Here is a 24,766-nt window from a genome sequence, read left to right on the forward strand (position 1 = left end):
AACTGGTGGGCTAAACCAGGCAGAGGCTTGCCTTGAGGAGAAAGATCTATTCTAAACATACTAAATCTTTGGCAGACTTTGGAATGGCACTGTAAAGACATACTGTGAAATACATAAGGCTTGACAAGGCACAAAAGACATCAGTGGTTATCTGCTGCAGCTAAATCAAGTTCAGTTGTTTCAACCTTTTGAGAGAGTGGTCTTGGACATTCTATTTATGGTTGGAGCCAAGTAATTTTTGTAGCACTCAAAGGCTTCAGTCAGCTATTGATTACTATCTGGTCAATATTTCATTGTAACAAAGTGAAATATCAGTTAAAGCACGGGCTTCAATAGCACTGTGCAGGAAGAGTACTGGAAAGACAGTGGTTTAACTCAGATACAGCTTCTGCTTCATTAAATAAAGATTTAGGACTTGCCAGAAGGGCATTTAAGTAGCCTTTTGGGGGGGCGGGGGGGAGATAAAAGCTTATCTTGACAACTGTTACCCATCCATTTATATAAGTAATGTTTAGAAACGTTATGAATGTGCCCTTATAAAAAATTTCGAAGTTGAGTGAGTTGGAAAGAGGAATATGCATTCTGAACTTGTGCGCCAAGATTCATGAGCGGAGAGCACCTTGCATGACAGAAGAACTATCCTCTAGTATCACTCCCAAATCCTTAAGTGGATTATTTGGAGCCTTGTTGGGCATGGGAGGAAAGCACCATAGCTGACAGATCTGCTTTAAAAGGAAGGCTAAGCGTACTAGATAACAAAATGGCAGATGAAATTCAATGCTGATAAATGAAAAGTAATGCATATTGGAAGACCAGTCTTAACTATACATATAAAAATGAGGGCATCTAAACTCACTATTACCTTGCAGCAGTAGTCAAAAAAGAAAACAATGTTGGGAATCATTAAGTAGTGGTAGAGAATACATTTCATATTTCCATTGTATGCCCACATCTTGAATACTGAGTACAGATGTGGTCACCCATATTGAGAGAAAGACAATGGAATTGGAAAAGGTTCCAAAAAGGGCAAAAGTTAGGGGTATGAAACAGCTTCTATATGAAGAGAGATTAATAAGACTGGAACTTTTCAGCTTAGAAAAGATGATTAAGGGGGATATGACAGAGGTCTATAAAATCATGACTGGCATGAAGAAGAGTGTTTACCTCTTCCCATAACATGAGGGCTAGGGGTCACCAAAGAGGCAACAGGCTTAAAAAACAAAAGCAAGTATTGCCCATAATATGCAGTCAGCTTGTTGAACACCTTACTCCACAGGATGTTGTGAAGGCCAAGACTATACCCGTTCAAAAAAAGAACTAGATGCATTCATGGAGGACAGGTCCATCAGTGGCTATTAGGACACCATCCCTGCCCATCCTGGCTATCTGTTTGCCAGAAGATGGGAATAGGTAACAGGGGATGGATCACTTCATGGATTACTTGTTCTGTCCATTCCTTCTAGAGCACCTGGCATTGGCTACTGTCAAGATAGGATACCAGGCTAGATGGCCCTTTGATCTGACATTGGTATGGCTGTTCTTTGAGCAAGTAGAGGATCCTAAAAGCCCCTGTATTGCCTCCCCACCCAAAGTCAAATAAATGCACAATGAAGGGTGGTTTTCCCCATGCTCCGTGGAACAAGTAACCTCTTTAGAGCTTGCAAATAGTTGCAAGGTAAGATTCAGCACACATCCAGTAGTGCAACAACAATGTCTGCTATAACAAGAGCACCAAACCATTAAAGCCTTACTCTTAAACTAGAGTTAAACATGAACACTACACATTGGTTAGAATCTCAGCATGAAGTTAACATGCCAGGGTACACTTAGTTTTACTATTATTGCTAGTACTTACTACAGTGTATCTGGAGGACCAATAATGAGGACTTCCCATCGGTAAAGATCATTGTCGTCTATTAAACCTGCGGAAAAACCTTCCACTGGATTTTTGTTGAGCTCTGTTTAAAAAGCAAAAGAGAAAAAAGGTTGTGAGCCTTTGTGCTCGTTAATACAGTGTGCATATTTAGCAACTAGCATAAAGAGGTTGAGTGGACTGGTTATAAAAAGTCACTGATTGGGGTTTAGTATCCCTTAATTTGTGAACATTTTTATACCTCCTTAGGTTCAGTCACTGATCTGCTTTCTTCAGAAGAAAAGCTCAAGATCTAGGAGAAAATCCCAAGAAGGCAGGTGCCAGAATAAGTTTAAGGTTCAGGCAATGCTAGAGGACTTGCAGACCTCAATCTTGACAAAATAAGCAATGTTAATTATGTAGTGCAGTGTTCCTAAAATGTTGGAGGGTACATTTTATTTTAGCTTTACAAGCCACAGCACAAGAGCAAGATTGAAGACATTATTCTTGCAGTATTTGAAGAGTTAGTATTTTTAACCAGTACTTTTTTCTTTTGAAGGGACTGAAAAGCGTTTCAGGATCCAAGAGAGTAGCAGAAGCAGCTAAGTGTCTGACAACTTAGTCGGAAGGTAGTGGGTTCACAGGGTTCAATAGGAGCAGAGATAGTCTAGGGGGATTACGGTTGGGAGAAAGACTAGAGGAGTCTAGTGCCAGGGATTATATTTTATATCACCCTTATCCACTCGGGAGGGGAGAAGGGGTTATTTGTATCTGGCTTGCTGTGCTTCTAGGCTGGCCATATACATTATGGTGATTGCTGGATGGGAAAAATGTGCATTGGGAGTAGTGTTTCTTCATTTTTGGAAGAACTACCAATTTTTTTTGAATGACAGATTTTAAATGTTGCATCTTAATACAGAATGGTAATTTTTAATATAGGGTTACATTACCATTCCAGGACTGGAAATAGCTGCAAAGATTTAGGAAACCTTTGCACCTGCAGTCTTGTTTTGTATTTGGGAAAGGAAGAATCATTGCTCCTTTCAAGTAACTGTTCAGCAATAAAATCTAGGACAATTATATGCACATTGCTAAAACCACTAAATACTGCCAGTTGCAACAGGACTACAGAAGCCAAATGTATGCTTTCACAACTATTAGTTCACTAAAAAAAGATTATGATATACACAAGTTAAGAGCCAGTCATCTAATGCAGGTTACAGCAAAGTTACTTGGTTGAATTACAGGTTCTACCCAAATTAGGCCTCAAAACTAACACTGATGTTTATCTTTCTAGAAAAAAAACCAAATATCCCTTAGCAGAATCATTACATAAAAATGAATTAGTATTGAACTGAGAAGCTGGATTTGCACTTTATACAGCTTTGCTGAAAAAGCTGCAGGTTATAGGTGAAGTCCAAGGAATGGATAGTCTAGCTTTTGGGGAATAAAGTATTTGCTGTTAGTACCGTTTCTCCAGAGATGATGACACTAGCTTGTATTTTAAATAGCAAATTTAAGAATAAAACCCTATTTTACAGTCATAATGTACTTGACTTAATGCTTTTTATTTTCTACAGGTTACCCATAAACAATTGCAGAGGCCAGGGTCAGGTCACAGAAATGCAGTAGCCAGGTGTAGGTAGTGAGATTGAGAATTCCACTAGTAATTTGAATATTGAAGTTCCCTGGTTGAAAATTGGCACTAACACTGAAGACTGGACTCTTAAAATAAGACTAAGCCAAGACAAGCAACCATCACTTAATTTACCTGTGGTTCTTGAGTGCTTTGTTTTCATGGACTTGGGTACACTTATACACCAGACTGGAACCTTTTTAACCAGTCACGAGAGACGTGGCTAGGCATCTCTCCCACAGAGCATAAAGGGTGGAGCAGCCCCAAATACCATTCAGTTCTTTGCCACAAACCCAATTAATAGGGCTGCATAGCAACGAGGAAAGGAGGTCGATTGTGGCAAACACCTTTTAATATCCCTAGTGCATATTTTGGTAAATGTGTAACAGCTCAAGTTTTTAGCAGTTACATGTTTAGATAGGGGAAGGCAGCTCCTTGGGAGCCAGTGCCCACGGGGACCTGGCAATTGAAGCACAGTATGTGTAAATAGCATGCCATAACTTCAGATGTTTAGGCCAGTTCACAAGCTGGCATCCCGCACATACCAGCTCCCAGTCCCCTTCCACCAGCCTGCACTGGTCCCCACAAGCACTGGCTCCCACCTGCGCTACATGCAGGCCCCCTCTGCTCCCTTCTCCCTCGCTGCCTTTAACTGTGGAGGTTAACAGATGAGCCCAGACTCATTGGTTAACCATTTATACATGTACACTATCACATCTCTAGAAAGCACATGAGCAGAACAATTTGAAGACTGCAGTTAGATATCTTATTGGCTTATTGTATCTACTCCTTGTCCCACACATGGATATATTGGTATTCAAAGATTTGTTGGATTGCCTATCAGCCTAAAATAGATAGGAGTCCTACATAAGCAGTGATCACATCTAGAAGTCAATACCCTGGAGTATTAACTAGTAAAAATATACATTGAGCCCCCAGGTAGTAGTCCTATACATATATGGGGTGCTATTTATGCATACTGTGCAAGTTGCTTCAACACTGATCAAGTGAGATCTAATTGAACTGGAGGATGTTGAGCCCACACATTCACACAAAGCCTTTGAAAATAGACTTCACTCCAAAAGGTAGGGGTGAAACTATGAAAAGCGAGTGATTTACAGCATCATTTGTTCCATGAAGGCAGTGAGCCAAAGACCAGAAAGGACCACTAGATTATCCAGTCTGACCTCCTGAATATTACAGGTCACCATCATTAGCAATCACACACTAAACCCAACAGCCAAATGACAAACTATCACTGCCTAAAGAAACTTGACTACTACATGCCACGAGCAGACAAGAGGAGGGACAGACATGCACCAGCGCTTGAAGCTCCCTGGTTTCCAAGGAAATGATTAGATGAGGTAAACTCAGGTAATTCTAGCAAGTGATCTATACCAACATGCGGCAGAGTTGAAAATCCCACAAAAATCATTGGACACTGCTGGAAAGAAATTGTCAGCACCAAAGGAATTCAAACACTTTACAATTTCTTTCAAGTCATGAAGAAAGTATTTTGCTAAAAGGCTAACTTGTTTATTAAGAACCACGTGCTTAGGGTCAGTGTGCTACAGTACTGTCAAGCCTTGACTGTGGTGAAACAAGAGTAATACGGCATCCCTGATTTGTACAATACTTTGTGACATTTGTTGTCTAGTTGCTAAGAAGAACAGTTTCTATAGTTAGAAGCCATTCAAAACAGAAGATGATGGGTTTTCTTAAGACCCTCTATACAGTATTAAGGCACTCACACCAACTGCAATGTGTCAATTTAACATGCTATATTCTGTTGGATTAAGTTTGCCAAGGATATTCAGAGTTTCCCCACTAGAATTGTGGGCCGACTGCATATCCAAGGCTCAGATATTTTAATTAAGAGTGACACCTTATGGAGCCTACAAGTTTGGTTTACAACAGGCTCCTTAATAGTATCAGAAAATCATTGTGTCACTATGGGCACACCACTTAACCTATGCCATACCACTTCCCTTCTCCATCCTCTCCAGTGTACAGACATGGGAAGAATACTACTACTACTTAATGTTTGCATAGCACTTTACACACATGGGCAAACTCATAACATCCTTTTGAGTTCAGATGAAAGAGCTTTTCCTTGCAACAGGTGGCATGCACAACAATCTGACCACCACTTCAGGTAGAGTATTTGTTCAATAATTTTGCTGCACAATGAATTAATGCGGGGGTGGGTAACTTCTGCCCTGCAGGCCAGTTCCAGTCCTTTGCCAGTCTCCACACCATATGCTTATCTGCACTCCAGCACTGTGGATGTAAGCACCAGCTTGCCCCAGTGTGGGGGAGGAGGAAGAGAGCAGGGCAGAAGCAGCCCCAAGCATCGCCTACTCACAGGGCTGGTGCACGAGTGCTAACTGGCCAGAACAGGGAAAGCCCCTGTACCATGAACAGGGATGTCAATATGTAGTCAACTATACAGCTAGCTGATAAGCCTGGATTTATCAGTTAATCTGGTCAACCACCCCTTGCTGCCTCTGTATTGCGGGGGGAGGGGGGGGGCAGGAGGAAGAGAAGAGCAGTGGTAGCCAGTGCCTGTGAGGAGCTGGCTTTAAACAGGCTCCCCACAAGCACTGATCTGCCTGCCCCCTCACCCCAGCCTCAGAGAGGCAGCAATGCAAACAGTGGGGGGCAGGAAGTAGAGCTGGCAGGGGGGAGGAGGTCTGGGGGCCAGCCTGGAGAAGGGGGGATGGGAAGCAGAGCGGGGGGGGGGTCGAGGGCCACGGCACTGGCCGGGGGGGGCAGGAAGCAGACCTGGCAGGGGTGGGGTGAAGACACTGGCTGCAGCCAGAGTCCAAGGGTCCCCACCCCCAGCAGGTGCTCCCTTTAGTCGAGAGCAGAAGCCAGGCAGGGCTGGGAATCCCAGTCCCCGCCCCACCCGGCTTTTGCAGGCGACCGCAGGGCTCCCAGTGCCAATCCCGCCCCGCCTCCGCTAGGCTTCGGTCCGGCTGGAAAATCAGAAAATATTGGACATTGCACATGTCCGGTATTTTCTGAATTTTTCTACTGGACAGACAGTGCAAATACCAGACTGTCCAGTAGAAAACCAGACACGTAGCAACCCTAGGTGTGGAAGCTGGCTTGAAAGCAAGCTTTCCGTGCACGTCGGTTCTGTAGACCTGTCTGCCCACCCTCACTTGCTGCCTCCTACAAAGAAGTGGGGCAGGCATGAGATGATTCTGGGTGGAGCCAGCTTAAGCCAGATCCCCCCAGCACCAGCTCCATGGTGCCACCTGCCCCCTTCTCCCCACACTGCGCTGCTGTCTATATCAGAGGCAGCAGCATGGAGGAAGGGGTGGCAAGAGAGATTGCTGTGAAGCAGCCTGTCTGTGGGGAGCTTGGCCCACTGCAAAGGCTGCTATGCATCACAGAGCAGGCTCTGTCTGGGGAACTTGGACACGTCCCCCTATCCCAGATACAGAGGCAGCAGTGCAGGGTGGCAAAGGATTCCCTCGGAGTGGGGCCAGGAGTGCACTGGGTGCTGGCCCTGCCCCTGGCAACTATCGAATAGGCATGTAACAGATTGAATGGTCTTAACCACACTATTATACTGTATCTAACATCCCTAACCCTGAAGTATGTTTTTGATTCTCAATTCATAGACTCATAGACTTTAAGGTCAGAAGGGACCATTATGATCATCTAGTCTGACCCCCTGCACCGTGCAGGCCACAGAATCTCACCCACCCCTCTTAGAATAATCCTCTCACCTATGTCTCAGATATTGAAGCCTTCCAATACTTTGAAGGCCCCAACATGCAGAGAGTCCTTCAGCTGTGATCTGTGCCCAATGCTACAGAGGAAGGCGAAAAACCTCCAGGGCCTCTGCCAATCTACCCTGGAGGAAAATTCCTTCCTGACCCCAAATATGGCGATCAGCTAAACCCTGAGCATGTGGGCAAGACTCACCAGCCAGACACCCAGAAAGTTCCCTATAGCAACTCCTATCATCCCTCCATTGACCTATTTCCAACTGGAAATGAATGGTCAATTAGTTACCAGTTAATTGGGAACAGGTGACTCAGGATTCCCCCTCCCTCCTACTTGTGTGGCCCCCCGACTACTTTGTGTGTCAATGGTCCCTGCCAGAAAAAAAAAGGAGGTTCCCCACCTGAGTTAATTGATTAGAACCATTTGTCATGTCACTCCAAGGCTTCTCCAGAAAACCTTGAAAATTTTGATATTGCTTAGAGTAAGGAGGACATTCAGATACTGCCTATGAAGAGTGGAGCACACACTTTAGAGCATAAAAGCAACAAACTTTGTTCTCCATGCAGATACTGAGCAGAAAGAACCAAAGTTGAATTTCAGACTTCAGTGATAGGAAGTCTAGTAGCCCGGGCAAAGAACTAGTAATAATCCATCAGTTGCTCCTCAGGCATCCCTCTAGCATTACAATTTCTGCTGAATGACAGTGTGTAGATTTTAAAATAGTATTGTTTTGAGAGGGCATGGGGAGGAGGAATACTAACTTGGAGGATAGGGTATGTGTTCATTCTGAATTTAACTTCCTTGAACACAGTATTCCTCTTGCACAGAACAAATTAAAATCAGAAGAAACATCTTTCATAGCCATGTTTAAAAAGCCATGAGCTGTCAGAAGATTCCTACTGAAGTGGTTGGTTCTTCCCTCCTTCCTATTTACTCAGCATATAGAGCTTAGGGTCTACATGGCTACCCCACATAAGATTTAGCAAGAGGTGTGTCAGCTCTCATCTTCCAGTAGCAGTACTTATCCACCACACCCACTCATGAGTCTGATCCCAGTTTACAGGGAAAAGCTTTCAAGAAAAGGATTCCTGAAACTTGCATTAGATCTAAGAAGTGGGATCAAGGCAAGCAAAGTCAGTTACACTGAAGCCTGTTAGAAGTGTCTATAGATGAATTTGTGACATTCTTCATCAGGGATCCGGGGGTACAGAAGGATGAGATGATAAAATGTAACACTGTTCCTATGCAATAGGCTAAGGGCCTGAAGTGTGGTGAAAGCAGTCATCTTGGAAGAGCACCTGTTTGTCCAAATTGGTTCAACATAAGGAGCACTTTGCACAACTACAATCTTGTTATACATGCAGATACACCAAATGTGGGCAAAACACTTGGTTTAAACCAGTTCAGTCTGTGCAAGTCCGTATCTCCTTTAATATCAGTGTCTCCCTTGTTCATCCCCAATCTTTCAATTTGTTCAAGGAAGGACAATTTTCTGCTCCTGCCATTCTTCATCACTTACTCCGGGAGATCAAGTCTTAGGAACTACATCAAGTTAGACTTATTTGTTGTTAACAGTATAATCTGGTTAAGTTTCAAGATATCTTTGGAAAGAGTCTGTGGCCAACATTCCCAACACAGTGCATTGTAGCACCAGTGTTCACACTTTGAGAACCACTGGTCTAAAGGTTGTCTCATGGCCCACTAGTGGTCTGTGACCATCTTGCAGGTGAGCCTTGGGCTTGGGGCTCAGCACCTACCCTGTAGTGGTGGACCCGTACCGGCACTCCAGACCGGTGCCCCCACTAGTTGCTCCCCTCCCCCTTGCTGCCTCTATCAGGAAGAGGCAAGGGGGCAGTGGGAGGAGGTGGGAGAAGAGAAGAGGAGGGAGTGCTTCAAAGCAGCAGCACCGCATGGAGCCTGGGGTCTGCTGCTTTGAAATGCCACATGCAGCCCAGGTCCCAGGGCTGTTGCTACACTTCAAAGGCACCCGTATCAACTAATTGAATAGTCAGTGCAATTTGCATCAACTAATTGGCTAATCGAATAATCTAAATTTAACATCCCTAGCCCCCCATTCCCTGTGAGATTGGAGTGCCAGCACTAGCTCCCAGCTGCAAGGGGATAGGGTGTGGGGGGGAGGAGGGAGGAAAAAGAGGTGAGTCTTACAGGTCAGATCTGGCTTGCAAGAGAGGAGGTAGCGCCATATGCTACCACTCCCATTCCTCCTGGCTGGGGGAATGGCAGTACAGGAAACCACTCACCCAGAAGCATTCCCTGCTACTCCCACTGGCTGGAATAATGGCCAATGGAAGCAGTGGGGTATGGTGCATGGAATAGGAGGAGGTGCAGAATCAGGTATGTACCTCCCCTCCTGCTAAGACACCCCACTTTCAGCCTACTCCTCCCAGACATCCCCATCCTGCTCCTGTACCCATTTTATCATCACAGCTGGTTGCAGGAAGCTTTACGTTGAGCAGGGTGGGCTGCAGGCTAAAACGTTTGAGAACCACTGCTTTAGACAAGAATTCTCAATATTAATCTGGGCTGCCTCTAGTGAGTCAAAGACCCAAGTTTTTGTCCTAAAAGAGGGGCATAGGGCTCATCTGTTGCTTAAATCCAAGCAAGATGCAGGGGTATTTTAATGCTACAAACACTGGAACATACCCACCTCTTATTTCACTAGTTGTGAGGGTGCAGGGGAAAGCCACTTTAACCTAGTTACTAGGCAAGCAATTATCCAACAGATGAACACAAGCAACTTATGAAGATTATGCAAAGGTGGCCATTTGTAACTTTGTAGTTGAGCAATTAGAACATGCCTTGAACATGTCAGGAACAGAGAAGGCTTACAGACTGGGTATGACAACACAGAGCTACGTTAGAAGACAAAGCAGCAGAATCTAATAACCAGAGTAAAGAGACTGAAGGAGTAGTATCACCGGAAGTTAATGCAGCACCTGGAGCAGAAAGAGACAAAACATCAACCTTAGTTTTACCTCACTGCATTTAGTTTGTGTTGTTGTATATGAGCTTTGAGTGATGAAACGTGGCCAGGAAAGCTTTCAACTAATACTAAATTTCCTGTTATGGTGCTACTTTTCTGTGGTTTAGTCAAGTCAAAGCAAGTACTAGATGACCAGGCAGTTATACAGATAACCTTGAAGCACTATTTATATTTCTGTCCCCAATATACAGCAATCATATTTAAACTAGATTTAACTGGCATTACTCAGGTCCTTAACTCAATTTTTGTTTTTTTTAATTTAAATCCTTGCTGTGGGGTGGGGATGGGAGGGTAAGGGGTTCAGTATACAGGCTGCCGTGGGAAGAGTGAGAAGCAGCTTGGGGCCCCAGCCCTCACAGCAACAGTTTGGGACCAGGAAGGAAGCAACTCTCCATGGCTGCTGCAGCACAAGAGGGTGCCCTCTCCCAGCTGTACATGTCCCCTGGCTGGATCAGGTCCACGTTTGTCTGCCCTCCCCACTCAGATTAAGGAATGCAGCAAAATAGTTCAGTTTCATCAGGGATCAAGGGGAAGTGAAAAGCCAGCAATGTTCCTGTACAAACAGGGAGAGGGAGAAGCTTCAGGCCCCCCTCCCAAAAGGGCACCTAGGGTATGGGAGACTGGAGTGGGGGCAGTCCTGGATGGGGAAGGGGTTCACCCTCAGCCAGTCCCTTTCCACTGCCTGGTGATTCTGTCTTTAGAATGGTTTGTGAGAAGCAATCCTGTTATCCTGGCTCAACCAAACCCTTACATTGGTTGGAGGGGATAGCCAGGTTAGAGGAAGCTGCATGGCAAATTTGGAGAGCCTAGCTCTTACTGTTTAGAAGTTCTTGAACAGACTCTAAAAAAATAGTAGAGTAGGGAAAATATTTAGTGTGAAGGACAGCATAGGACCAATATGGTTTAGTCTTCTCTGTCTTCCTTTTGGAGAAATAGTGTTTGAAATCAGAAAGGGAGACTGTGATCCCTCAAAGATAGGGGGAGTTATAAAATGATAGATGTAGCCCCTCCCCAATTAAAAAGCAAGTGGGGTATTAGGGAAAGTTGAGACTCGTCAACCTAAGGCCTTTAGCATATGTAAACATTCTAAATTCAAAATAACCATTTTAGTTGCCTGGACTTGTTTTTCCAGAAAGCAAGGTAATTCAATTGCTCATATAATTTCCACAAGGTTTTCTACTAGTTACTAAGTCTGACTGCTCAACTTACATTTTAGTTGATTTGCCTGAGAGGAGGAAAACAGGCACAAAGTTATAGGATATTGCAACAGGTAAACTTAGGAACTCGATTAAGGTGCAGGTTGTACCTCCCTGGTCCAGCATGGTCAGGACCAGTAATGACAGAATTTGCTGCCATGGGCCCCTGAGCCAGCTAGCTCCCTGCCTCTAGACTCTTCTACCTTCTCCCCTGCTAAGGGACCAACTGGCTAAGTAGCAGTTCTGTAGAAGAGGACCTGGGGATTACAGGGGATGAGAAGCTGGACATGAGTCACTGTGCCCTTGTTGCCAAGAAGGCTAATGGCATATTAGGTTGTATTAAGAGGAGCATTGCCAGTCGATCTAGAGATGTGATTATTCCGCTTTACTCAGCTCTGGTGAAGCCACATCTGGAGTAGTGTGTCCAGTTCTGGGCCCCCAATTACAGGATGAATGTGGATGCATTGGAGAGGGTCCAGTGGAGGGCAACCAAAATGACTAGGGGGCTGGAGCATATGACCTATGAGGAGAGGCTGAGGGAGTTGGGTCTATTTAGTCTGCAGAAGAGTGAGGGGGGGATTTGATAGCAGCCTTCAACTTCCTGAAGGGAGGTTCCAAAGAGGCTGGAGAAAGGCTGTTCACAGTAGTGACAGATGGCAGAACAAGGAACAATGGTCTCAAGTTGCAGTGGGAGAGGTCTATTTCACTAGGAGGGTAGTGAAGCACCGGAATGGGTTACCTAGGGAAGTAGTGGAGTCTCCATCCCTAGAGGTGTTTAAGTCTCGGCTTGACAAAGCCCTGGCTGGATTGATTTAATTGGGATTGGTCCTGCTTTGGGCAGGGGGCTAGACTTGATGGCATTCTAAGGTCTCTTCCAGCTCTATGATTCTATGATTTAAACCCCAAACAATGGGTACTTAATCTGCACCTTCTCCATCAGTTTCATGTAACATGAACACTGACTTCCCCCCCCTTACTCCTCCCATATCCCCATTTATTTATTTTGCAACTGGACCTTTAATACTCCATTTATCTGAAGTGGGCTGTGCCAATATCTTTACAGCTGACCTTGAACAACAATTCCTCAGCCCTCACCCCCTAACACTCCTACTTTACTTATGCTACATCAGTGACATCATCATATGGACCCACAGTAAAGAGACTCGTTGAAATCCTTGTGGAATTATTCAAAACTTCCACCCTACTATCAACCTCAGCCTGGACCAGTCCACAAGAGAAATCCACTTCCTGGATGCTACAGTACAGTTGAATAATATACAAAGGTCCACCACCCTATATTGGAAACCTACCAACTGCTACACTTTCCTTCATGCTTCCAGCTTCCATCCCAGACATTTTTCAGTTGATGGTATATAGCCAAGCCCTATGATACAACCAGATTTGCACCAACCCCATAGAGACAGAGACAGTCACCTACAGGATCTTTACAGAGCATTCCTAAAACTGAAATACCCACCTGGGGAAGTGAAAAAAATTGACAGAGCAAAAATATATATATTTTACCCCATACATGAACTACTTCAAGACAGACCCAAAAGAGAAAAAACAGAACTCCTCTTGTTGTTACCTATAGTCCACAACTCAGGTCCCTCCAATGCATTATACACAATCTACAACCCATCTTGGAAAATGATCGCTCACTGAGGCCTTGGGAGAAAAGCCTATTCTTGCTTACAGACAACCCCCTAACCTGAAACACATTCTTCTGATAACCATGACACACAGCCATGTCATAAACCTCCAGGAACCCAAAAAAAGATGCCAACCAAAAAAAGATGCCAACTCTGCCCACATATCTACACTGGAATTCATCATTGGATGAAACATAAGCCACAAAATCAGAGGGTCATTTGACTGTACATCCAATAATTTGATCTGTCAAATGCCAGCAGTGCCCCACTGAGATATTGAGATATCTATCTATGTATATCTCAATATGACAAACTGGACAATCTCTGCAGGAAAGAATCAATGGAAACAAATCAGATAGATGTAAAGGGAATATACAGAAGCCTGTTCATGAACATTTCAGTTTGCCTAACCAGTCTGAGAGACCTGCAAGTTGCTGTCTTCCTCACAAGCCATCTCTACAACCAAATATACAGAGAAGCCCTGGAATCCCAGTTCATCCACAAGTTCAATCCACATGCTAATGGACTCAATCGTGATATGGGCTGGTGGGGACTACCCACTTAGGGAGCTGTCAGCACCTTCAGTGATTATCCTTCCTGTTTTAGGAATCTATCAACTTTGATTTTTATCTGCTTAGGTTTAAGCACCCATTCTCCAGATACTTAATGCTCTGTCTCCCTCTCCCTTTCCTTTATTTCGAGTTTTCATATCCCCAACTCCAGTCATCTGAAGTGGGCTGTGCCCACGAAAGCTCGTGATACCATCTACATGTTTTGTTAGCACTTTATAGACTATCAGACCATTATTTGTTTTTTTCTGTAACTAACTAGGCTACCCCCTGAAGCTCATCTACATGTTTTGTTAGTCTTTAAGGTGCTGCTAGACTATTCCTTAATTTTTTTTAATGTCAGTGTTACTCCTGCAGAAGTAGTTCAGACATGCTTGAAAACCATAATTTGAAGGCTAAGACCCTGAGAGTGTCCTAGCAAGGATGCCTAAATCAAAAGGAGCGTTATCCAGAAATGTAGCTATTCTTCATCTCTCAGAAATGCCACTCAGGATGTTTAAAGCTGTAGTTCTAATCTTAGCAAGGGGAAAAAGCTTAATGCACATGCCTATTTAGTTATTTCTGAACTGGAGATGTTTGTTTCGAACAGAAAACATAACTACAAGATAGTACAAGCAGAAGGCAATCTACTGTACATTTAGAGAGTTTGTGTGTTCAAGAATTCCTCCTAGACATTAAGACCTAGGACCAACAAATTCAGCATACAGCTTCTTATAAATTTAAAGCAACATAAAGGCTTGGTTGTGACAGGAAAATGGGATGTGCCTGGAATGGTATTGCTTCTCAAATCCAAACAGAAAAAAAAGACAGAATCACCAAATCATGTACAGTCCTCAAACTGACAGATGAGTGAATGCTGAAAAAGACTGAACCAAGATGAGCCAGCAAAATAGGATGAACTTGGAATAGGACTGCTTCTCAATAAACCTTATAGAAAAGATAAGAGCTGAGAAATTTGGAATAGTGGTCTTTGACACTTAAAATCAATGCTTATTGTTTGAAAAAAAAAAAACCCTTTAAAAAAGTTACCCCAAACCACATTGACTACTGCACTTTGTTAAAAAGCAATAAGAGTTTATAGGAAAGAAATACACTTCATAGCGCACTTAAAAAATGGGGAAAAGTTAACAATCCTTTAAGAAATCCAAAAGGAAAACTTCATAACTTTTTAAATATACAGGCTTTTTTCAAACACTTATTTTCCTTTTATTTGAAAAAAGCCTTAGAGTTAGACACAAGCAACATCAGGTACAGCTGCTAAGTAGAGTACATATTTTTAAAGGAGATGGATCAAACATGAAGTTATCATTTTTCCTAATATAAATTAATCTGTTTCCTGTGAAGCACATTTCTGAAGTAGTTATGTTTAAGCAACATTAAAAATTAAACAATCTTTGCCATCGTAAACAGGCACTTGGTAGTCAGGTGATCAAGGGATTTGGGTGTAAACCCCTGCCTTCTTACCAAAAAACCCCATAACCCAAACTGCCCGATAATAGCAAAACCAAGTTTCAGTGTGAGTACTCCTGGGTGGCCCCATGATTGTTCCGTTCCTCATTCTGTAGCATTCCTTGTCAATATTTCTGAGAGATGAGTCTTGTTTTTCCAAGACATGGAAGTATCTTCATGTAGTTTTCCTGACTCCTGTTTTTCAGGAGCAGGCAAAGAAATCACCACCACCAGAAATCTAGAATTACTCATACTTCAAATATTACAACTCAAGACTAAAGGATAATTATGCTTGGCTGGCAGTTTAAGAAGTAAAAATGAAGAGTGGGAAAGAGTTCTTAATACAATGGTCACCTTGGTTACTTTCACCAACAGAAATTTAAAAAAGCCAACCAAAACTTGGTTGAATTGACAGTGTGGGTGACTGGCCACTTAACTTCTGGTCACTGTCCATCAAGGTAAAGTACTAATGTTAGTTCAGCTAAAAGTCAGGACAAAGGATTTTTTTGGTAGAAAGGGTACTGGAGTCAAGAGGGTGTGCTTTTTATTTTCTATTTTGTCACTACTCACTGATAGCTTTCCCAGAAATACTGTTGCTCTGGTGACAATATTAATGATTCATTCCCCTTTAAAAGCAAAAATCAGAATTGGGCAACACTAGTTACATCTGCCTGCCCCATCTAAAGTAAGGCTTGCCATGTTAAGTTTGACTACTATTAATATTCTGTTACGCAACAGAACTCCTTTAGTCAAGATTTGACAGCTTCTTGTATTGGTCCAGGATCTACTTGATATACTGAAAGCACATGTACAGTGTAACACTGATAGTGCCCATAATTATATATGTGAAGTGTGAAAAGCTAGTTCATTGCTTCCATCAATACCTCCCTTAGAAAAACAGGACTGTCAAGTCTACATTGACTGGAGAGACTCAGATACGATTTAAGCATCTTCAAGCAAGAGGGAAAGAGAAAAAGTTGGATACAAAAATCAGATATTAAGTCAGGTTGAGAAGTTAAGCATAACAAACTACAGCTTTAGATCGAATTACACACAACAAGAGCAGTCGGTTATGACTATTATTTGTCATACCAGCAAGTAGATCACCCTGTCAGCTGACAGGAGCATTGGCAGCAGCAACTCTAGATTTAAGTTACAGCACTACTGGGAAACAGCTTTCTAGTAGCTAGACTTCCCACAATGCAAAAAGATAACTAGAATAGTGTATTGGGAAAGATGTTATTACATCTCCACCATTAAAACCCTTCATTAAAGGTCCTGTCCAAGTTGGTGTTTTCTTTTCAAGCAAGTTAAATTTCTAGCTAGTGGAAAAGAGGTCTTTACTTTAAAAGTAGCAATAATCTGGTCAAAAGCTGCCCTTGGATACATACACCAACCAGCTTCTGTTGTAGTGTGTGGTATTTTGCCACTGATTAGGGGATGCGGGAGGGGGAGAGAAACAATTTCCTATACTTTACTACCAGTGGAAGTAAAGTATATGGAAAGGAGAAATGGAAGTAAGATGAGTCCTAGGGGATTATAACTGCTAGCTATGACCAGTGTTCCCTGTAAGCAGAGCGCTTGGACAGCCAGCCAAGAGATTCAGGTGCTGCCCAGCTGATTAGCCAAGCACTCACAGCCAGCAGCATGTGTTTATTACATTAGTGCACACAATTATTCTGCACATGGATAAAGAATAAACTTAAAACAACAAAAGGTCTGGTAGCACTTTATAGACTAACAAAACATGTAGATGGTATCATGAGCTTTTGTGGGCACAGCCCACTTCTTCAGATGACCAGAGTATTAGCTATAACCCTGCTTTCCTCTTTCCTGAAAGCTTTTGCCCAATGCTGTCAATCTCTATCCCACTCTTGGTGGGACTGATGGCTCTCAGGCCCACTGATTGTTTCCTCAGGGTTCAGCTCTCAGGTTCCCCATCCACACCTTGCTCCAAGTCTAACAGATCTTATTCAGATCTCTGTGCTCAGATACTACTTAGAACAATGTTTCCCAAATAGTGTTCCGCAGAACCCTGAGGTTCCATGAAGTGAAAGTAAGGGTTCCACAAGAAAATTCCATTACAATAATATTTTGATTTAAAAAATAAATTGTGATTTGTTTTTAAATGTGCAATTAAACTAAGTGTTGATCTCGTGACCTTGTTTAGCATTTATTTATTATCCTTACTTATTTGTAGTCTCCTTTTTCAGTTCTGTATATTAGACTATTAGGGGTTCTGCAAAATTTGAGTTTAAAAGGGTTCTATGGCCAAATAAAATCAGGAAACACTGATTTAGAAGGATATGGATATCATCCTAGAAGCTATTTTACCAAGATTTGATCACACAAAGCATCTCCTTTGCTGTCTTTAGTCAGCCCCCGCCCTGAATCTCATCCCATGACTCACCAGCCTTCCCTACTATGCACAGCACTGAGTGTGATGTACTAGTCCCACCAGGAGCAAACAGGAATATCAAAATATTAGCATCTTACATTTTGTTTGGAAGTACAGCAAATATTGTGGGTGGGAAGAAGAGTGCAGCTGAGACCTGGAAAGAGGCAGTCAGCAGTGGGTGAATACAGACATCAAGCCCCACTCTGCATGAGGATTCAAGTGGCCTACTATCAGCAACTACAGAGTCCGCGAGTCTGTTTCGGTTCAATTTGCTTTTTAGAAATCCCATCCATGCTAGCAAATTACAGAGAAGTGAAGTAGTGCTTTGAAGACACCAAAGTTTCTTTGCCCTTCCTAAAGTTTAGGTATTCACTACTGGAGGATTCTGTGGAGCTGAACTAACAGGAACCCATGCAGGGAAGGGCTCCCAACCTCATAATAATACAACACTGTGGGTGGGTTAGATCTGTTCCAAGCACTGTCAGAGTATTTGCACGGTCACTCCCAATACTGTATGATCAGTGACAGCAATGGTGACCGGTTTTTTTAAAGTTCTCTCACCAACGTAGTAGGCAAAGCACATTTTTTAAAACTAAAGTTTCAAATAAAGCTGTTCATCAGAAAGTGAAGCCCTGAAGTGAAGCACTGAAACCAATTCTACTTTGACTACTCCAGTGTACTTTTGAGTTACCAATACTTTTCCTTGTTAACTCTACACTAGAAGTGACTCAGAATTTCAGAGACTCCATACAGAAATCAGATCTACATAATTTCTTCATTCTTTAAAGGAACATTATCAAAATTTACAGTCTTCATGAGTAATGCCACCTGAAGGATGTTGTATTGTCTCTGCCATCGTTTGTTCTTAAATAAAAAAGAAATCTTGGGTTATGATAAACCACATCTGAGGCACTTAATTTGTTTTTTCAGAGAAGCATCAGTGATTTGAAACAGAAAGTTGAATGTCCAACTTAACAAGACTATTGCAGTTACAAAACTTGCATTTACCATGAAAGAGGCTATTTCCACTGCATACACTCGATGCTTTGAAGGAACTACAGAATTTCCAGACAAGTTTATACCCACCAAGATTAATATGCAAGAGTGTGGAGACCACAAGACAGGAGTGGGGAACCTTTGGCACATGGGCTCTGCTTGGCAGGGGGGAGAAAACAGCTCTGGGTACAGCAGCTTAGATAAGCTCTGTCCTGACACTCCACTCACAGGCTCCACTCCTGTTGCTCCCACTGGCTGGAAACTATGGCCAATGGGAACAGCAAGGGGGAGGGGAAGTTGCAATGCCTGTAAGGGCAGCATGCCTGCATCACCTCCCCCCAGAACTGCACCAGATAGACCCCCCCAATCTCATGCCCCCCTCCTCCTTGACAGCCTCCTCCTGAATCCCTAATTTTTGGGCCACCCCAGAATCTAGGGGGCTCCACCCCACCCCCCAAAAAAACCACACCACACATGTCCTGGGCCTGCAGAAGAGTTAATCCAGCCTTCGGGATAAGTCCTGAGCCTCACCCGGGGCTGGAACTGAGGGGAGTGCAGTGTCTTTCTGCTTCTAGTTGAGGGCCACCTCTGTGAAGGTTTTTTTTTTTTAGTTTCTCACTTAAATGTGGGCCCTGGCAAATTTTCCTCTTGATTAGTGGTCCCCAACTCAAAAAAGGTTCCCTACCCCTGCCATTAAGGTTTCTGTACTGCTAAAGCAAACATACATCTGGGCTGTGTCTACACTGGCCACTTGAATTTCCAGAAAAGAACTGACGATCTGATGTAAAATCATCAGCGCTTTTCTGGAAAAGCTATGCTGCTCCTGTTTGGGCAAAAGGGCCAGTGTAGACAGCATAGTACTGTTTTCCGCAAAAAAGCCCCGATCGCCATTTTCATGATCAGGGCTTTTTTGTGGAAAACTGCGTCTAGATTGGCCACGAACGCTTTTCCGCAAAAAGTGCTTTGGCAGGATGCTTTTCCGCAAATCTAGAAGTGCTTTTCCAAAAATGCTTTTAACGGAAAAGTTTTCCGTTAAAAGCATTTTCGGAAATTCATGCCAGTGTAGACATAGCCATACAGCATTACCATTGCTAACACCATTAAGCAATGGACACCTTCCTTACAACTTTTACACACCATTAAAAAAGATTATATACTAGATTACACCTGTGTGTTTTACCAGACTGACAGGATTTTTGTTCAGTTTAGATCATGTTAAAACAGTGAAAACATAGCAACTTAGTTTTTAACCTGGGTTAGCAAGAGTTCAAACCTTAGGGTAGCCTGGGATTCACCACGCGTTACTAACTTGAATTAAAAGCAGAGTTGCCTTGTTTTCACTGTTATTTTAACTAGGGTGACTAGATATTCCATCACCATCCTGGCATCAGGGGCTGAGTCTCATATGCAGCTGTACCCTTTCACCCCAGATGAGAGTGTCTGGATTTCTCACACATGCTATTCGGTTGCTTTACTAACCTGAGTACATGTATTCTTTTGCAATGGAGACACACTCAAAAGCAAGAGACAGAGCAGGAAGTGGAATTTCAATGCAAGTTAATCTAAAATTAGTCTAAAAATTATTTATGAAGCTAGAAGTTAATACTGGAAGAAAGCTATTGGTCATCTTGTTCCTTCACCCTGCTAAGGAAGGTCACATTTTCTAGTGATTTTTCTTCAATTCCAGTAATTCCTCTGACACAAGATGTACAGTTTGGTTTGATTGCTACTGAATGACCCCTTCCCCTGTATGACTCTTCCACTCACTGGAGTAAAGCCTTATTTGTCCGAGTTTAGTTTATACTTGGTGCCATGCATTTACTTACGATGTGAAGCAATTTTGTTTGGTGCACAAAACAAGAGAAAGGCTGTCTGACTAACACCTTAGTCAAACACCAGGTAAATCTGCTTTTAAAAAAGGTGCGACCAGAGTGAAATAATCGGGAAACCAGAGTGATCCATGTGCTCCTCCAGGGGGGAGGAAGGGGGGGGGAGAAGAGAGACCGAGAGAAAATTACACGCTGCTTGCTGCACCCGGCACAGCCACAACTGCTAGACCATTTCTCTTTAAATCTGGCAGCGAGCAGCACATGGAGCTGCATTGTGCGACCAGCCACCCGGGCAGCCCCGCGCATGCTCGGCGCTGCCGCCGGGACAGGCCGAGCCGAGCCAGGTCCCCTTGTAGCAGCGGTGGCTGAGGCACACAGTGCTAGCCACGCAAGGCTGGTCAGGCCAGGGACAAAGGAAGGGGGGAGGGGAGATCGGCAAGCAAGTCAGAAAGTGAACCAAGCAGCGATCCTATTGTGTCCCCGCCCCAAAGACACTGGGGCAGGGTCACCACCTCCTTCCCTCCGGCGTCCCTACCCCCACTGGGCACCCACACGCCTGCAGGCCAAACCCCAGGCGTGTCAGAGCCGTCCCGCGCCCCCCTCCCCGCCCCAAGCCAGGGGGCCTCCTACTTAGGGGCTTAAAACAAAAGAAAGGAGGAAGAATATGCCCACCCTTCCAACCGAGCCGGGGAGCGCGACGCTGGCTGGGGGGGGGGCTGTGACAGCTGCCCCTCACCGTAAGGGGGCTCAGCCCCCCCCCCCCCGGGGAACAAGCCATCGCCCCCTGGGGCTTTGTTAGCCAGCAGCACCCCAGCCTAGGAAGGAGAGACCCCGAGCACAGTCCCCCCCCCCCCCCGCGAGGAAGCACAAGGAACCCCCCCCCATCCATCTACCACCAGGAACGAGGTGGGGGGGAGGGGGCTCCAATACTCCCGACTGCAGCCACCATCGCGGCGGCGGACGCGAGAGAAACACTCTCACCCCCATGACGGCCCTCCCGGCCCCCCGCCGGAGCCCCTCCCCCACTTCCACCACGCAGCGCCCCTCCCCCGGATTCCCACCTACGCTCCCCCGCCGGCCTCGTTCCCTCAGCTCCCGGCGGGGGGGGGGGGGGGAGGGAAGGGGGCTACCCCAATCTGCCCCTCCCCCCCCCGCCTGTCCTCAACCCGCCCCCCTCCCGCGCTCCCGCCCGCCACAGGCCCGACGCCGCTCGGCCCCCTCCCGGGCCGCCGCCCCCCCGGCCCCAGCCCGGGTACCTGCTAGTTGCCTCCGCAGTAGCAGGGCCGACTGGAGCTCCGTCATTCTCCCCCTCTCTGCCCGGGGAGGGAGTCCGAGCGGCGGCGGCGGCGACGCGGCGGCGAACGAGCTGGCCAGCGGCGGCGAGTCCCCCTCACGCCGCCCGCTCGTGGCCCCCCCGGGGTCTGGCTCCGCGCCGGGCGCCGCCGTAGCACACAGAGTCCCTGAGTGGGGCTTAAGCCCGTCGCTCCGTGTCTGCGCTCACTCGACACCGCCTCCCCCCTCCCTCCCGGAATTTCACTGCACTCCAGGCCCCGGCGCGCACGCGCACTCCCCACCAGCAGGCCCCCGCGGCCGGCCGCCCCGCGTCGCCATCTTGGAGAGGTCCAAGTGGATTTCCCCCCCCCCGCCGCCGCCATTTTGAGAGGGTCAGTCTGGGGCCCACCCCTAGTGGCTGCTGTTGAACTTGGCAGTGGCTCACACTCCCGCCCCTCGTGGAGCGGGGTGTTCACTCCGCCATCTTCCCCTTAGCATGTCTGGGGTGGGGGTGAGGGGGTCCTGGTGAAGCCAGGACCCTGCATAGGCCATGGGTGCGGGAGGCGTTACCTCAGCAGCTCAAGGCAAGGAGGCGGGAGGGTCACATGGCATTGCCACGAGCACCTAGCCACTAAGTTATTCACAGGGATGCTGTGCAAAAGGGCGGCCCCTAGAGAATTACCCAGCAAACCCCTGCAGCCCTCAGCCTACCACACACCAACTCCTCCACATCCCAGACACCAAACAGGACCACGTCTTCCGCAGCACAGCCACAAATAATACGGGACTTCAGCACGGGACCGATGAGGGCAACTCCTAGGGAGATGGCTGTGGCTAGAAAAAACGCCACCCTAGTCTTTCTCGACTCTGCGTGGCAGCTGCAATTGTGTGTCCTTTGGCTTATTCCTACGATGGGAGCTTTGCCTGAACGAGCTTGAGACAATGAAATAGTTGGTTTTTCCAGGTTCTGTGGACCCTCCCACCTCCCGGATGCCGCCCACCCACCTCCCGGACGCCAAATAGTTGAGGCAATGAAAGCATTTACAGACACTTCCCAGGACAAGCCGTCCCCTTAAAAGGAGTTCAGTAGTCAGCTCTGGCTGTCATCCTGGGACAACCCAGTCCAAAGGTACTGTAGCACTGGGGGTTACGGAAGCTGGGCTGGGGCAGTAAGGTGTGTTGCGGAAGGATTATAAAAGAGCTAGCCTCTTCCACTTCCTGGTCATTCTTAGAGAAAACGTAACATTTCCTGAGTTGCTTTATAGTTAACAGGGATGGTTGTAGGGTTTCTTATGAAACATCTAGGAAAAGGTTTAAACCAATAATTAAAGGGACAAGGAAACGGACCTAAAAGCATGGCAGTAGCCTGAAGAAAACATGAAGCGGGGACATCCCTAGGATTTATGTGGTCCTATGCAGTATTGTTAAACTGGTGCCCCTATGCCCGACGGAGATGATGATGATTTTTAGAGATGTGACTTTATGATCTTCAGCAAGACACTAATAACATACTTTTAAAGCAGATCTTAAACTAAGGGCCTGTAGACTAACACAGTAAATTCAAAAACGGCAAGGAGTCCTGTGGCACCTTATAGACTAACAGAAGTGTTGAAGCATAAGCTTTCGTGGACAAAGACCCACTTTGTCAGATGCATCTGACGAAGTGGGTTTTTGCCCACGAAAGCTTATGCTCCAACATTTCTGTTAGTCTATAAGGTGCCACAGGACTCCTCGCTGCTTTTGCAGATTGAGACTAACACGGCTACCCCTCTGATACAGTAAATTCAGAATCTGACAGTATACACCTGGGCTATGTCTACACTGGCAGGTTCTTGTGCCAGAAATATGCAAATGAGGCTAAGCGTGGAATATCGCTGAGCCTCATTTGCCTATCTAATGGGCCGCCATTTTTGCAGAAGAGGCTCTTGCGCCAGAAGGTTTTTCTTGTGCAAGAAGAGGCAGGGTAGACGCTCCTTCTGGCGCAAGAGCCTCTTCCGCAAAATGGCGGCTCATTAGATATGCAAATGAGGCTCAGCAATAGTCCACGCTTAGCCTCATTTGCATATTTCTGGCACAAGAACCCGCTAGTGTAGACATAACCCTGGGGTTTGCAAATGTCTGTTAAATGGCTTATTTGCCACTTGACTGGCTCTATCGCATGTTCAATCTGCTGCTAATAGGTCTGGTAGGCTTTTTCACTTTTAAGTTAACTACTTTCTCACTGGAGGAAAGAGAGACACAGAACAGGTAAGAATAAGAGGAGGATGGGTGGACATTAAGACCCAGTGGTGCCCCAAAATTACAGCTGCGTATTCTGTGTATGGGTAAGGGTACTTTTGCATGGAAGTGACCTGAAGAGAAGTGATTCAAGCTAGAAATCCAGTAAATACTCTGTAAAGAGTAAGAACTGCTTTCTGGTTGTTTTTATCAAAAACTTGTTTGACTCCTTAGAAGAGATGCAAGCCACTGTGCTGAATAGTGAAGGCTTTTGGGTGTTTTATTGGATTCTTATTATTTATATTATTTATTTAATCCTGTAAGAGGTATCATAGAATCATAGAGCCGGAAAAGATCTCAGAAGGTCATCAAGTCCAGCTCCCTGCTCTAGGCAGGACCAATCCCAACTAAATCAACTCAGGCAGGGCTTTGTCAAGTTGAGACTTAAACACCTCTAGGGTTGGAGACTCCACTACTTCCCTAGGTAACCCATTCCAGTGCTTCACCACTCTTCTAGTGAAATAGTTTTTCCTAATATCCAACCTAATATCCAACCTAGAGTATTTGTTCAGAGGACTGAAATACACAACTAAGGAGGATAGTGAAGCTGAGGCAGTAGCTGTCTTTCTACAAAGATAAAGCAAACTACAGGTGCAAAGGGCTCTCTAAAATAAATAAGAACATATGGACAAGTGGTGTATGTGTGCATTTGGTGCAAAGAGCTCTTGGTCCTCAGAGACCATGTACTGGCTTTAGAGATGAGGGTGGCTGAATTAGAGGAGCTAAGGGGGGTAGAGAGGTACATAAATGAGACTTTTTGGGACACAGTAGAACGGGGCTACTCAACTTTCGAAGGTCCGGGGGTAGGGTTACCAGAGAGACCCCCCCCCCAGAATACCAGACACACTTGATCGTGGGTGGGGATGGGGGAGAGAGACTGGCCAGGAGGGGGGTG

General features: G+C 45.3%; 1 protein-coding gene across 3 annotated transcripts in view; it reads right to left on the bottom strand.

Annotated features, from left to right (window-relative positions):
* The window catches only part of UBE2G1 (ubiquitin conjugating enzyme E2 G1), a 45,542-nt gene extending 23,684 nt beyond the window's left edge, over positions 1-21,858 (bottom strand). Inside the window, exons 1-2 of one of the 3 annotated variants that reach the window (XM_075904368.2) lie at positions 21,579-21,858; positions 1,856-1,958 (exon numbers count right to left, since the gene is read on the bottom strand). In XM_075904368.2, the coding sequence (XP_075760483.1) occupies positions 1,856-1,958; positions 21,579-21,624 (149 nt within the window). In that variant the 5' untranslated portion in view covers positions 21,625-21,858. The remainder of the gene's footprint in view (positions 1-1,855; positions 1,959-21,578) is intronic. The other 2 variants (XM_075904367.2, XM_075904369.2) reach the window with 2 other exon arrangements.
* Positions 21,859-24,766: the final 2,908 nt, after the last annotated feature.

This window comes from Pelodiscus sinensis, chromosome 21 (assembly GCF_052426305.1).
Source record: "Pelodiscus sinensis isolate ZL-2025 chromosome 21, ASM5242630v1, whole genome shotgun sequence".
Classification (NCBI taxonomy): Eukaryota; Metazoa; Chordata; order Testudines; family Trionychidae; genus Pelodiscus; species Pelodiscus sinensis.